General features: G+C 45.1%; 1 protein-coding gene across 2 annotated transcripts; it reads right to left on the bottom strand.

Moving 5' to 3' along the window:
* Positions 1-5515: 5515 nt before the first annotated feature.
* On the bottom strand, positions 5516-13905 carry CDK9 (cyclin dependent kinase 9). Of its 2 annotated transcripts, none has more exons than XM_069748211.1 (7): positions 13542-13905; positions 12668-12749; positions 10483-10573; positions 8433-8599; positions 6951-7122; positions 6625-6773; positions 5516-6359 (listed from the first exon to the last, which is right to left on the bottom strand). In XM_069748211.1, exons 1-7 carry the CDS (start codon positions 13631-13633, stop codon positions 5997-5999), a joined length of 1116 nt encoding a protein of 371 aa, XP_069604312.1. In that variant the 5' UTR covers positions 13634-13905; the 3' UTR covers positions 5516-5996. The 2 variants fall into 2 exon arrangements, with proteins under 2 accessions (XP_069604312.1, XP_069604311.1); XM_069748210.1 differs by having other exon boundaries at positions 8433-8611; positions 13542-13901.
* Positions 13906-14378: the final 473 nt, after the last annotated feature.

Genomic DNA, 14378 nt, shown 5'->3' with positions numbered 1-14378 from the left:
TATTGACTTTACGCCTTTTTTTGCACCCAATTCATTATCCTTTTGGCACCTTTTTTTAAAAGTCTATTGTTTATGCGCTCTTATGATGCGTGACATTTAAATAAAAAAACAAACACAACATTTTGGCACAACTCCACCCCTTGGTGTGTAATCTATCAGACTTAACTAAAATATTGATGAATGTTGAATCAGCTTACTGTCATGGCCACTCCTTCCGCTCATTCTTACCCGCTGTGGCGCGCTCCTCCTGCAGGCGCCCGTCCTCTCCTTCATTCTCTGCTCTCTGGTTCTCGTCGGGTGCGCGTGCGCACCACCCACTCCAGCACTTCCTCTTTCTGATTTGCAGGCGCTCTGTATCTCCTCTTTGTGACCCTGGAGGACCGTGACCTGGAAGTTCTCCAGCACTCCATGTATATAAGGTATAAGGTGATTCCTTCCTCTGCTCCTTGCCTGTCTGTCATTTGTGCTTCTGTGACTCAGGTCTACCATTGTCTTTGCACTGCCTGTTCTGAGTCTCCGCTCTGTCCAGCTAGTTCAGCTTCTCTGCCTTCCCAGGCTTCCTTGTCTCCTCGTCCAGTCCAGTCCTCCCAGTGTCCTCTCCGTACTATGTAGTCTGGAGTCTCTGTCCTGTCCGGCTTCCTTTGTGTCTTCCCCTTCGCAGTTCTCCTTTGGTCTCAACGGTTCCCAGCTCTTACCTAACTGTATTTCATCTTGTCTCACTCTGTCCGTCCTGCGCCTAGCTTCTCTATCTTGTACTTCCTACTATCTGTCTCCGGGTTCCAGCTTCTGCGGCAATAGTCTCCCTTGGGTCTGCCCCTAACGCTCCCTGTATAGGGGGTGGTCTACCTGGTCAGCTCACCCTTGGGAGGTTCGTTGTCGTGGATCTGTGGGTCCACCCCAGGTATTCCAATAGGACTGCACTCGGATGACATCTGAGTGCAGTCTGATTCTCACATTTACCTTACATCCATCCTTCTGTTCGCCACAGGCTATTCTACAGTTGTTGAATGCCGGCACATGGATGTAGGGGGCTGGTAATGGAGCGCATGTCACAAGTTTGGCACTGACCTCTTCATTCGCATTTCTGTTTGACTGCCATCTTGTGTCAGACTATAGAATTGCATTAAGCAAACCAGACATTGATTAGGCTGCCATCTAGAGTCCGTCTGTGGAAAAACATTAGACAAAGATAGACTAGACTGTCGTCAACACTATTTCTAGCTTGGATTCAGTGAAGTCTACTATAGAGCTCAGAGTCTTTATACACAGGCAGATACATTACCACTCAAAGAATGAATATAGCAAGTCGATTGGCACGTTTATTATTATTCATAAACACTTGTAAAGGGTGCACTCAAGCTGTATACACAAATAAATGTTATAGGGTGCAGTGCCTAGTCCATCCTCTTATGCATATATGGATGCGTTTCCCTTTCAACTAGGGGGTATTATTTCATCTATATAAGGTGACATATATTATGCTGACCCATTGTATTATGTTTCATGTCGACTTCATACTTATTTGTAGGGCATTTGAATAGGGGTGTTTTTGTACACTATTGGTACATTTTAAATGTTTTTATATGTTTTGCTGTGATGTTCAATAAACATTGTGTTATTTTTCTACTTTCTATGGTTGTGCGGGCCTGTTTCATAGTCCATTCTGTTTTCTTTTTTTGGTTTATTATTATTCATAAGTGACAAACATTGCCAGGCGGTCGTCCGGTAGCCCCATTTTCATACGGTTTTCATTATAGTTGACAGCAGATGGCCCGATGTATTTTGCTCATTGGACATATTTAACCTGGGCATAAACCATCACCATACCAACCAATCCTATGAAGAAAAAAAATACATTTAAAGAGGTGGTAATGAGTACACATTAAATGTTTTTGAGATTTTTGCTGCGATGCAGCATGTGCCAAACTCTTACACGAGTCTAAACTGAATGAAATGAAAACATTCATAATTATAATTCTTGGAAATGTTTAGAATGAATGGGAATAGAATACATCAACTATACTTGAAATTTTTTCAACGAATATAAATGCTCCTTACAAAGTCTTCATCCCCTGGTTAGAATTTGGTAATCACACAAAGCTGTTAAACCAATTAAAACAATTGGATTATGTTAGTGTTTTGTGAGGTCTGCTGGATACACCACTAATCTACTTCAGATGATGCCTAATTTCTGGGTAATGTCTGGTTTGAAAAAGACTTTGGAATTTAAAGCAGAAATGTGTCACTGTATTGACTGTACTGGATAATCCATGGAATAAAAGTACATATTGATCGAGTATTGGTCCTCATATCTGATGCATTTCTGACAGTGACACTTTTTTGACAGATACAGGTCCTGTTGATATGCCAAAAAATTTTCTAGAAGAAAAAAAACATTTAAGGAAGTAGTAATTAGGATGAAAAATGCAGGTCCCACCCCTAACAAAAATACACAAAATTGAGTACCGTAATCTATGACCGGAGACCTTTGGAAAGTGTCATGTACTGGATAGGTGACGCTATGGCAAAATATTGTAGATACCTTAGAGAAGTATCATGTCAAATTCATATAATTCATGTAGCCAAGAGTAAACAAGTATAAAGTAGAGAGCAATACATACATATGCATGTCAATTATATACTCTAGACAAAGAGAAGACTGTCATTGTAATGCCAATGTGCATCATGACCAATAAGTGTCAGCACTGCCCATTAGATACATGTCGTTTTGCATTGAAATGCTTCGTCCAGGGGTGATGGAATGCTGGTCCCCAAATATGTTTGTTTGTCCTTAGTAATCTATGTCTATGACATGTATGTAAAGGGCAATGCTAATGCGGCACCCCAGGAGTTCAGGTACCACAGTGGTATTGCCCTTCTCTCGGGGAGGGAAATGCCATGCCTGGACACAGGAGTAATCCCTTTGGCAGGTAACCTTACATGCAACACATTTTGACTCCAGGACAGAAGGGGGAGCTCTACATCCGACTTGAGGGGAGCTGCTCTCTCTGGTCGGGAGGAGTTAGTTGCTAGGCAGTTACAGTCGACAGTTGGTAGCAGTGATGGAGGACAGAGGTACTTAGGAGCTAGAGGAGGACTGCTACTGGGCCTCTCTAAGCTGAGCGCAGAAACCGGGCACCGGGAGCCCGAGGTTGTGAGGGACTACAGGTCCCACGGCAGATCCGGAGGGCAGGAAACTAAAAAGGAATTGCCCACATAATACCTGAGGTACAGCAGCAATCAGAGTACGGAGTCGCCATGGACAGAAACCCCAAAGGGATGGCTCAAGTTGCCTACCGTGCAGGTACTGTCCCTGGACAGGGAAGAAAGAGTGCCTTATTAGAGAGCTACAGGCAGCAAGGGACCACAGACCAGCGTGGTAGGCTCCCAAACGGACTTGTCAACGGGATTTCCACCTTTGGGCTGCCTGGACTCCATCTTTACCTGTTGCTGGTACCCTGGACTGAGGCGGCTAAACACCAGTAAACCAGGCAAAGACTGCAACCCTGTGCCCTCCATTTATTTGCCGGCATTCACCATTCCTGCCAAATACAGCGGGAGCCCTGGGGACACCGCTTCACCTGTGGGAAGCGACACCATCTTTGCTGCAACACCATCGCCCCCAGAGGACCCCTTTAAGCAGTGTCGGTCACCTCTGACTGAGAACCACAGGTGGCGTCACAAACTTTTTTTTTTCCACAACCCCTTTAAAGACCATTACTTTTACTTGGGCGCCCAGGGCCATGGACCGGGTTTCTGCCACCGTGACCACCACTTTATAATTGCGACTGGACCCGGTACAGAGTACCCCACTGCCCTGGCGGGCATCTCACTAACACTTATTCGTCATGATGCACATTGGCGTTACAATGCCAGTCTTTTCTATGTCTAGAGTACCGTATATATTTGACATTTTGCATATGTATCGCTTTCCACTTTATACTTGTTTACTGATGGCTACATGAATTCTATGAATTTGACATGATATATACTATATCCTGTATGCCATCTTAGTTCTCCGTACTATTCCCCTGACTGCAGTATATATACTATAGCTACAGGATTGTTATATTCTTAGTCATCCCTTTACTTGTCACACATTTATAGATTTGTATTTTTATACATACGCATTACCTACCATCCTGGGTTTTCCCCACAGACTTTTGTTTGTTTTTCTGTTTTCTTCATAAATACACTATTGTATTTTTATCAATTGTTTTTACTGTTGTAAAGGTTTATTGGCCTTTCCTTGTGGATTTTTTGGTGTTCTCATCTAATATAATTGCCTAGAATACTACTTCCTGCAATTTGTGCCAACTTCCGTGGCTTTGTCCGGAGCTAATGTCCGGAGATTAATTGCCTAGAATACTACTTCCTGCAATTTGTGCCAACTTCCGTGGCTTTGTCCGGAGCTAATGTCCGGAGCTAATGTCCGGAGCTAATGTCCGGAGATAAGTGACGTCAACAGTGTCCAGTGTCTGATTGGTTGCCGCCTGCTGCGAGCGACCAATCAGAAACGTGCCGTACTGTGACACACTCCGCCCGCCATTTTGGTGTGATTTTTGAATTTTTACCTCACAGCAAGTTTCTACTGCGTGGAGGCGGGCCCAGTGATGTTGCTCTTCAAGCTCCTGCCGAATTTCGTCAAAAAAATGATAATACCATTTACCAGAACTATATATATTTAGTTGTGAAGTGGTTCAGTGACATTTTCACACCAATTTTGAACTTTTGTTTGGTGTTTTCTCCATATACTGCCTATTATTTTTGTTATTTCTTACTATTATTTATTAATTGTATTATTCTTACATTTGAATAAATAAAGTATATATGGATTCTAGACTCCCGATTCTTTAGAATCGGGCTGCCATCTAGTAAGCAGCATAATTTACTATATAGGTGTATCTGTATAAATTTAGGTGACACCTTGTGGCTCCACTGAATGAAACTTGGTTGAGTTCATTTTCCTAGAGTAATAGGACCTATAAAAATAGCCGCACTACAGACATCTGTACTTGGCCTTACTGCGTAAACCCTTATTCAGATGCCTGTTTTTTTCATGTATGAGAAAAATGGATAAAGCTTTATCAGAGTTTTTCATCCCAGTTTTCATCCACATTTCATCAGTTTTTCTTGGATGAGGGGAAACAAAAAGTTTCTCCTATCAGTCAGTAATCAACATACAGGATTGGCATCTAAGTGGTGTCTAGTTTTTTTCACGACTCATAGTCTAGTATTGTTGATTTTGAGCAGACATTTGGACCAACACTGGTCATGCCTCTGCAATATTGCGAGGAGCACAAAAAAAATAAACAGATGAAAACAGTCTAAGACTATCCTGAGTACAAGTTCTAGCTGTAAAAAAAAAAAAATCAGGTGAAAAATGGACATCTGGATGAGCCCAAATCTTCAGAGTTATGACTTGTGATCCGTACCATTGAGCGATCATGTCTGGAACCCAACCGACCTCATCGCCGCAGTGAATGACAATGAGAAGCAAGAACAAGACAAGGAGTAAGAGGAGACCATTTAATAACATCTCTCTTTCATACATACTATAGAAAACAAAGAAATAAAAAAACTAAAACGAGAACATATTACAGTTATCGATGCAACGATTCCTTCTCATCAGTGCTGATCATTATGGCTATCATTTGCTACTCCCTGAAGGAGAAGATTTCAGATATGAGCATATGCAACAAGATAATGTAATAAGGAAACTCAGTCCATTCACAGCGAGCGGATCAGCTCTGGGTGGCACACAGTGCCAAGGTGCTAACCATTAGGCTAGACTTCCACATAACAAGAAAGCGTCTTTACCGGATGCCACAGCGGGGGTACATTTTTGCTTTATTCTAGATTACGGATCAGTCCAGTCAACATACTGGTTCCATAAATATGTGAAATTAGCTACTTAGATTACATTGGATGATTTACTCCTCTCTATACAAGGGACCGACATGTGCCAGCATGGATAGTTCCTATTGATAATGGCCTCAAAATACCCGTTCAAATTCGGATTGATTTGTGGCAGGGTTCCTTCCCTGATTAGCTGGTTGCTGTGGCATGTGACCACCTCTTCGCCGAGGAGGCGCCAAATACTCAAACATGGACTGGTTGTGTGTAGAAAGCATGTTCTTCAAGTCGGAAGGCATGGGGTCGGACCAAAAGAAGTCGTGGTTGAGGGCATTGTCACTATCGATTCTCTGTGCTGGATCCAAGACGAGCAACTTGTCTATGAGGTCTAAAGCGTAGGCGTCTTTCACATATGCCTTTAACCTTTCCTTTACTTTCCTCTTTTGACCTTTTGGTAGTTCCAGTTTTTGGTACAGTTCATATTTATCCACATTTGGCCAGACCTGTAAATAGGAAAGAGAGGATGATAAGGACGTTTCGAAAAGTAATCCTATAGTCTTCCCTTACGTCCCCAGTTTTCAGAAAGGAAATCTGTCGGCAGCGCCATCCTTTCATGATGATAACGATAAAGGCACAGCAGGTTTTAACAAGAGCGTTCATCCAATCTACTACTATCACCCTAGTGCCTAATTCTATGCACGCCAGTCCGTCATCAGCTTTTGGGTTTCTGATGCCATTAAATCTCATAGAATCACAACCAATACTAACCTCAGGTGTAATGGATCCACACAACTGGCTGATGAGGGTCAGCTGATGTTGCTCTGTATTTCCTTGCATGATTGGGCTTCTGGTCCACATTTCTGCCATGATGCATCCAGCACCCCATAAGTCAATGGGTGGTCCATAAATTCGTTCACCTGGGAGTAAAAAAAAACAATTACAAGTTTACTAATGGCCAATGCACCACAATCTTCTAATAAGTAAAATCTCAGGTAGAAATGATATAAAACGTTTTCACAATTCTAAAAGTTTAGACAAATTTTCTGCACAGTCAGAAGGGGCTTCTTGCTTCTTCTCAGCCAATGCATGCTTACCTAGAAGCAGCTCAGGGGGCCGATACCAAAGAGTGACCACCCGATTAGTGTATCTGTTCGGCTGGCTGTTTTTGGAGAGACTAAATGCCCTTGCTAGCCCAAAATCAGCGAGTTTCAGGACCCCATCTCTGGTGATAAGAACATTTGCAGCTTTCATGTCTCTGTGAAGGATCTGTATTGGTAAAAAAGAAAAACAGAGAAAATAATGCATTAATCAATATACAACAAGTCACTCATCTGTAAGGGTACCGTCACACAGTGGCACTTTGATCGCTAGGACGGCACGATCCGTGACGTTCCAGCGATATCGTTACGATCTCGCTGTGTCTGACACGCTACTGCGATCAGGGACCCCGCTGAGTATCGTACGTCATAGCAGATCGTTTGAAACTTTCTTTCGTCGCTGGATCTCCCGCTGACATCGCTGAATCGGCGCGTGTGACGCCGATTCAGCGATGTCTTCACTGGTAACCAGGGTAAAAATCGGGTTACTAAGCGCAGGGCCGCACTTAGTAACTCGATGTTTACCCTGGTTACCAGCGTAAACGTTAAAAAAACAAACACTACATACTTACCTTCAGCTGTCTGTCCCCGGCGCTCTGCTTCTCTGCACTCCTCCTGCATCCTGTGTCAGCGCCGGCCAGCCGGAAAGCAGAGCGGTGACGTCCCCGCTCTGCTTTCCGGCTGACAGTGCAGAGGAAAGCTGAGCGCCGGAGGACAGACAGCTGAAGGTAAGTATGTAGTGTTTGTTTTTTTAACGTTTACGCTGGTAACCAGGGTAAACATCGGGTTACTAAGCGCGGCCCTGCGCTTAGTAACCCGATGTTTACCCTGGTTACCGGGGACCTCGGGATCGTTGGTCGCTGGAGAGCTGTCTGTGTGACAGCTCTCCAGCGACCAAACAGCGCCGCTGCAGCAATCGACATCGTTGTCGGTATCGCTGCAGCGTCGCTTAGTGTGACGGTACCCTAAGGCTACTTTCACACTGGCGTTTTTTTTAATACGTCGCAATGCGTCGTTTAGGGGAAAAAACGCATCCTGCAAAGTTGTTTGCAGGATGCGTTTTTGCCCCATAGAGTAACATTACCGACGCATTGCGACGTATTTACACACGTCGCAACCGTCGTGCGACGGTTGCGCCGTGTTGTGGCGGACCGCCGGGAGCAAAAAACGTTAAATTTAACGTTTTTTGCTGCCGACGGACCGCTTTTTCCGACCGCGCATGCGTGGCCGGAACTCCGCCCCCACCTCCCCACACCTCACAATGGGGCAGCGGATGCACCGGAGAAATGCATCCACTGCACCCGTTGTGCAGCGCATCCAACGCTAGCGTCAGAATCTCGGCCCGACGCACTGCGACGGGCCGAATCCGACGCTAGTGTGAAAGTAGCCTAACCCAGCAGCAGTTCTCCTGAACTCTACAGATAATGTCTGACGGCTTATATCTGCACAGACAGTAGAAGAGCAGAAGGCGAGCCTCACCTTGTTCCTGTGGATGTAGTACAGGCCGTTGAGGAGCATTTGCATGACTTTCTTGATCTCGGAGAGTGTGAACTTGACGTGTGTGTTGCTCAGCAGCCCCGCTAGGTCGTGCTCACAGAAATCAAACACCAAGAAGATGCTTCCTTTGTATCTATTATACTGGTTCGCTGTGGGAGAAACTAGGTGGGCAAGAGAGTCTCGGAAAGGTTCTGACACTCACAGCAGAAGCTTATACATGGAGCATTGGTTAAAGCGTACCTGTCGCCTGTGCCCAGCAGCAAGAGGCCATGCCAGCAATGTGACAGTAAAACAATAGGCAGCACCCCCTCCACCCCACCAGGCTAAAACTTGAAAATAGCTGCGGCAGGCGATAGATGCACTTTAATAAATTACAAAACTAACCAAGACCAACATTTTCTTCAATCTTTTACCCCCCCAATGTACTGATGGCATTTCACAAGTATACGTGGTGAGGGGGCAGTTCTGCTGCTGCAGAATTTCTTCTGTCATTTTACAGATTTTCCCCTACCAATTTGGATCTTAGATGTTACTGGACGGTTTGTATCCACCATTGGACATTGGTCTGGATTAGCTTTGTTAGTGATGTAAACCCTCTCAGTGCCAGAGCGCAGGAGAGCAGAAGGCAGACTCCCACATCCCACTAATATAGAGGTCTGCATCACTACCTAGTAAGGGATAGTGATGATGTATCAGTATGGAAAAACATGCAGATGTTACTACTGGCCACACAAAGTTACCTCCACATTTAGTGCTCGCATCTGCCTGCGCTCTTCTAAAGCGTTATTGTGCTCACTGTAAGGAGCTGTCCGGCATCCATTAATGACCATCAAGATCAGATCACTGGGGATCGCACCCACTATCAGCTTAAATTAGCAACAGCCATGCTGCTGTCATCAGCGGATGCGACACAATCAGTGCTTCACCCAGCCGTAGCCAATGCTAATAGCAGCTGATAGGTGGAGGGGTTCCGGCTGTTGGACCACCACCGATCTGATAGTAAAGACCTATTCTGAGGACAGGTCTATCGATGGGAGAATCGATTCGCAGGACCCCGGTTCATCTACAGGAGCAGTAATCTGCAAATCTCTTTACCTCCTCTCTCTGCTTTTGATTAGTCAGGCGGGTGTGACGTTGTGTGTGTGCGTCCCTCTGCAATAACACCAGTGAGACAGCAGGTAAGGAGATGCACAGGACTCCCGTCCAGCAGCCATAAATCACTGATCTGGCCGATGGACAGGAGTCCTGTGAATTGATTCTCCCGTCTCTAGGTCATTGATATTAAATGCACGGAGATCCACTTTAGTCTGCACCTCACAGTGGACACCCTTTTCGTATTTACATTTTAGAAGAACGCAAGCAGACAATCAAATACAATTAAATAGATTTTTCAGGACTGCTACATTTTTTTTTCTATAATTGAACATGCTCCTCCTACACTGACATTTTGCCTCCATTCCTTAAAATTAAGAAGTAAATGAGGGAACGTATCAAAGTGCAAAGATAAGGTGATCACATAGCGGTGACCGTGGAGGGTTCCCACCACTATAAAGCTATAATATTGTGAAGGTGGGGGGGGGGCATATTGTACATGGTAAGGTTTTATTTTAGAAACATGAGATATCGGTTAGGCTGCAGTCAACACTGGCTTTTTTGTCTTGTTTTAGACAGAGGCAAAAAAATAAAAATTGTTTCCTTAAGCGTTATATAGGGCGACTTAAAGTCAGTGTGTGACAGCTGAGAAAAAAAAAAGTATTGGAGGTGGAGATGGCAAAATCAGCCATGCTCCCCTGCATGCGTGGCTGACAGCAAAATCCACGCAAAATCAGACCACAGTGAACGCAGCCTTACTGATTCATTATAAGATATTTCCTGGGAAATCTAGCAGTCTCGAAAAGAAACCCTTTAACTGCTGGCACTGAATAGAGTCTATAAAGTAATCATCTAGTGATCGCGCTCACCTCGATGCCAAGCACTAAAAAACATGCAGAAGTCTGAGCATGCACCACCAGATGCACAGAATATTCTGTACCTTTTGTCCTGCAGATCTCAATGAGGTTCACAACATTTTCATGTTTCAGGAGCTGAAGAATTTTGATTTCACGAAGAGCGGTGATCGGGAACTGGAGAGGAGAAAAAAAATTATATAGTTATACCTCCTGTACTTGGTTAGTAATCAATACGACCGTCATCTTCAGTAATAGTGAAATGTACATAAAGATAAATGAATAAACTGCACAAATACGGTTAAGAGCTTAAAGGGGTGTCTAGAAATTGATCTGCAGGCAGGAGGAGCTGAGCAGACTTTTTTTTATGGGAAAAGTTTTAGCGAAAGTAGCAATTTATTCATTTAAATCCCTGGAGTTTGTATGTAGGAGTCCAGTGGGCGGTCCCAGTCTGCATTGTCTATCATTAATAGGACCGCCCACTGGACTCCTGCATACAACTGCCAGGGACCTATGAATTAAATGCTATACTGGACCTTTTCCTACAAACATGTATATAGAGCTGCTCGTCTTCTCCTGCTCTATACCGTTCTGGCCACAGATTGGACTGCAGGAACAACGTGACAGGTTCACTTTCAGGATATGTTCACGTGTTGCATTTTTCATCCAAATTATTAGCTGTGGTTTATAGTAACAGCAAATCTCATGCACACTTTTCCTGACTGAATTGGAATACTGACGCTTTATTGAAATCTGCAGCACGTCAATTCTTTCAGCGATTTCTCTCCCTTTTTTTTTTTTGCATAATTTTTAGTGAAAAACAGCAGGTTCAGAAGTATATGAAATTTTTGTTATTTTCCCAAGTTAAACCCATAATGTCTCCCTGTACTAGTAAAGGTTAATTAACTTTGTGATGTGTAAAAGTAAACATTGGCCACCAAGGTGTGAAACTGAACAATAGCTGACCAACCAATGTGTGAAAATCAACAATGTCTACCTACTCCAGGTAAACTACTCCTGACCTATTCAACTCCCCCTGCTGGTTTCACATTTGCAATTGTGTACTTTTTCATGAACTCATATGAACTTTTTTTTGTACAGAATAGTCACTATTTGTTCAGATGTAAAAATCTTTTTCCACTAAATAATTGCCCATTTAAAAAAAATAAAAAACGTTTTATGGTGTCACATACGTCTTGCATTAGTAGCCTAACACCTTGTATTGCTCATAGTTGTATGGTGGAAGCAAAGCTGAACTTTGGGATCCTGAAAAATGCAGCAAAACTTGCTTTTTGTCGCAGCTTTTTTTTCTGCCAAAAGATCAGGTGTTGGCTGCAGTAAAAAAAAAGCAGCAAAAAGCAACGTGTGAACATAACCTAAGAATCATGACATGGCCAGCAATGATCCTGCACACTCAGTCATGACACGGCCAGCAATGATCCTGCACACTCAGTCATGACACGGCCAGCAATGATCCTGCACACTCAGTCATGACATGGCCAGCAATGATCCTGCACACTCAGTCATGACATGGCCAGCAATGATCCTGCACACTCAGTCATGACACGGCCAGCAATGATCCTGCACACTCAGTCATGACACGGCCAGCAATGATCCTGCACACTCAGTCATGACATGGCCAGCAATGATCCTGCACACTCAGTCATGACATGGCCAGCAATGATCCTGCACACTCAGTCATGACATGGCCAGCAATGATCCTGCACACTCAGTCATGACACGGCCAGCAATGATCCTGCACACTCAGTCATGACATGGCCAGCAATGATCCTGCACACTCAGTCATGACACGGCCAGCAATGATCCTGCACACTCAGTCATGACATGGCCAGCAATGATCCTGCACACTCAGTCATGACACGGCCAGCAATGATCCTGCACACTCAGTCATGACACGGCCAGCAATGATCCTGCACACTCAGTCATGACATGGCCAGCAATGATCCTGCACACTCAGTCATGACACGGCCAGCAATGATCCTGCACACTCAGTCATGACACGGCCAGCAATGATCCTGCACACTCAGTCATGACATGGCCAGCAATGATCCTGCACACTCAGTCATGACATGGCCAGCAATGATCCTGCACACTCAGTCATGACATGGCCAGCAATGTTCCTGCACACTCAGTCATGACATGGCCAGCAATGATCCTGCACACTCAGTCATGACATGGCCAGCAATGATCCTGCACACTCAGTCATGACATGGCCAGCAATGATCCTGCACACTGCAGTTCTCCACTTACCCCTTCTTTCTCATTCTCCATCAGAACTTTCTTCAGCGCCACCTTCTTCCCCGTCTGTCGATGTTTGGCCTTGAACACTTCCCTAAAGAGAGAAAGACACGAGAAGCAGCGGGTCAGGGGCAGCCCCACACTGAATGTGATGCTGAAGAGACGACTACAGACACTTGGGGCATATAGAGGACTACAGCTCCATACACTTCTATGGGGCGGCCCATACCGCAATCAGAAGTGAACGGAGCAGTGGTCACACATGCACAATACGGCTCAATTCACACAGGGACATTTCTCATGATACGTGGTGGAGGGGGGCTGAGGTCGGACCCCCACAGAGATAGGTGATCAGAGTTGTGTAGAGACAGAAATAAAAAAAAATTAACCCCTGCTGGCACACTTCAGCAGCGGCATTTAAATGGTGTAATCCCAGTAAAGGCTCTGAGATCTTACAAGTATCGCTGTAATCGAGAATCCACGTCATTATTTTTTACGAACCAATGAAAACCATACAAACAGAATCCCCGCCAAAATTAAAAACAATAGGAGAATTGCATTTTTGTTATCACCATTTCATTCCAGATCTTTAAATTGAAAGAGCGCAGAATATTTCTATTTTGCACTCACTATGTAATTTATATGCATATTATTGGAAGCCGCACAAAGAAGCAAAAACGTAAAATCTTCAAGACATGTGCTCAGGAAAAAGAGGCATTATAACCAATCACAGCTTAGCTTTCATTTTCTCCCCACCACCACCGTACATACAAGCTCAACCCTGATTGGCTGATACACAACTGATTCCCCCGTCTCTCTCACCCCCGGAGAACAATGGCGGTCCCGTCCCGGAGTCAGATCCGTACCGGCCGCCCCCATTACTCACCCGAACGTCCCCTGACCGATCTTGGCCAGCCGCTCGTACTTGGAGACCTCATCGCAGTAAGGAAACTCCAGCGAGTCGTAGTTCTTCGCCATGGCCGAGGCGGGCGCGGGAGGAGGCTCAGACCCGGACGGCGCGCGGGTATCTGGTTCCGGGCACAGGCCGCCGACCCCCGGCCTCTCCCGGTGCTGAGCGGAGGAGTTCAGGCTGGAGGCTTGTAGAAGCTTGGCAGGAGACTGAAATAAAGGCGCTAAAAGGAGGCGAGCGCGGTCCAACGGGTGACACCGAGCGTTATCCGGCCGGAGCACACACGTCCGAGCACCGCCCGTGAGAACGAAACCTCTACACCACAGAGCGAAGCTAACCGGAAGTCGGGCAACGGCGAAGGGCGGAAGTGGCGCCGGAAGAGGCGGGACGTGTGGTCTAACGACGTCACGCGTGCTGGGGCGGGGCTTCCTGTGTAGCTGGTGCAGGGCGGCGGTGTGAGTGCGTTCTCCAAGCGTCCTGCGGTTCTTGGAGGGGTCATGTGTGGACGATCCCTTTTAGGCGCAGCGTTTTCTTTCTGTTTTTCATTTTCCGTAATCACAGGCAGATGAAGCTGTTACTTCTTGGTATTTGCTGTTAACGTGTGCACTCAACTTAGTATTTGTTGCAGTAAAGCTTTTATAGCTGGTTGAAGGGTGTTTTTTTGTGGGGGGCGGGGGAATTTTTCTTTATGTTTTGCATCATTTATTATCTTGTTGCTTTTTTTCTGATCCCTTTGCTGTTTTTCTTCCTTTTTGTTCAGTTCCACACAGTCTGTACTTTATATAAAGGCCGCCGACCCACTGGCGTATATTT

The sequence above is a fragment of the Ranitomeya imitator genome, chromosome 2 (genome assembly GCF_032444005.1).
Source record: "Ranitomeya imitator isolate aRanImi1 chromosome 2, aRanImi1.pri, whole genome shotgun sequence".
In the NCBI taxonomy this organism is placed as follows: domain Eukaryota; kingdom Metazoa; phylum Chordata; class Amphibia; order Anura; family Dendrobatidae; genus Ranitomeya; species Ranitomeya imitator.
Note: the sequence above shows the minus strand (reverse complement) of the source record. Positions and strands in the feature narration are given on the sequence as shown.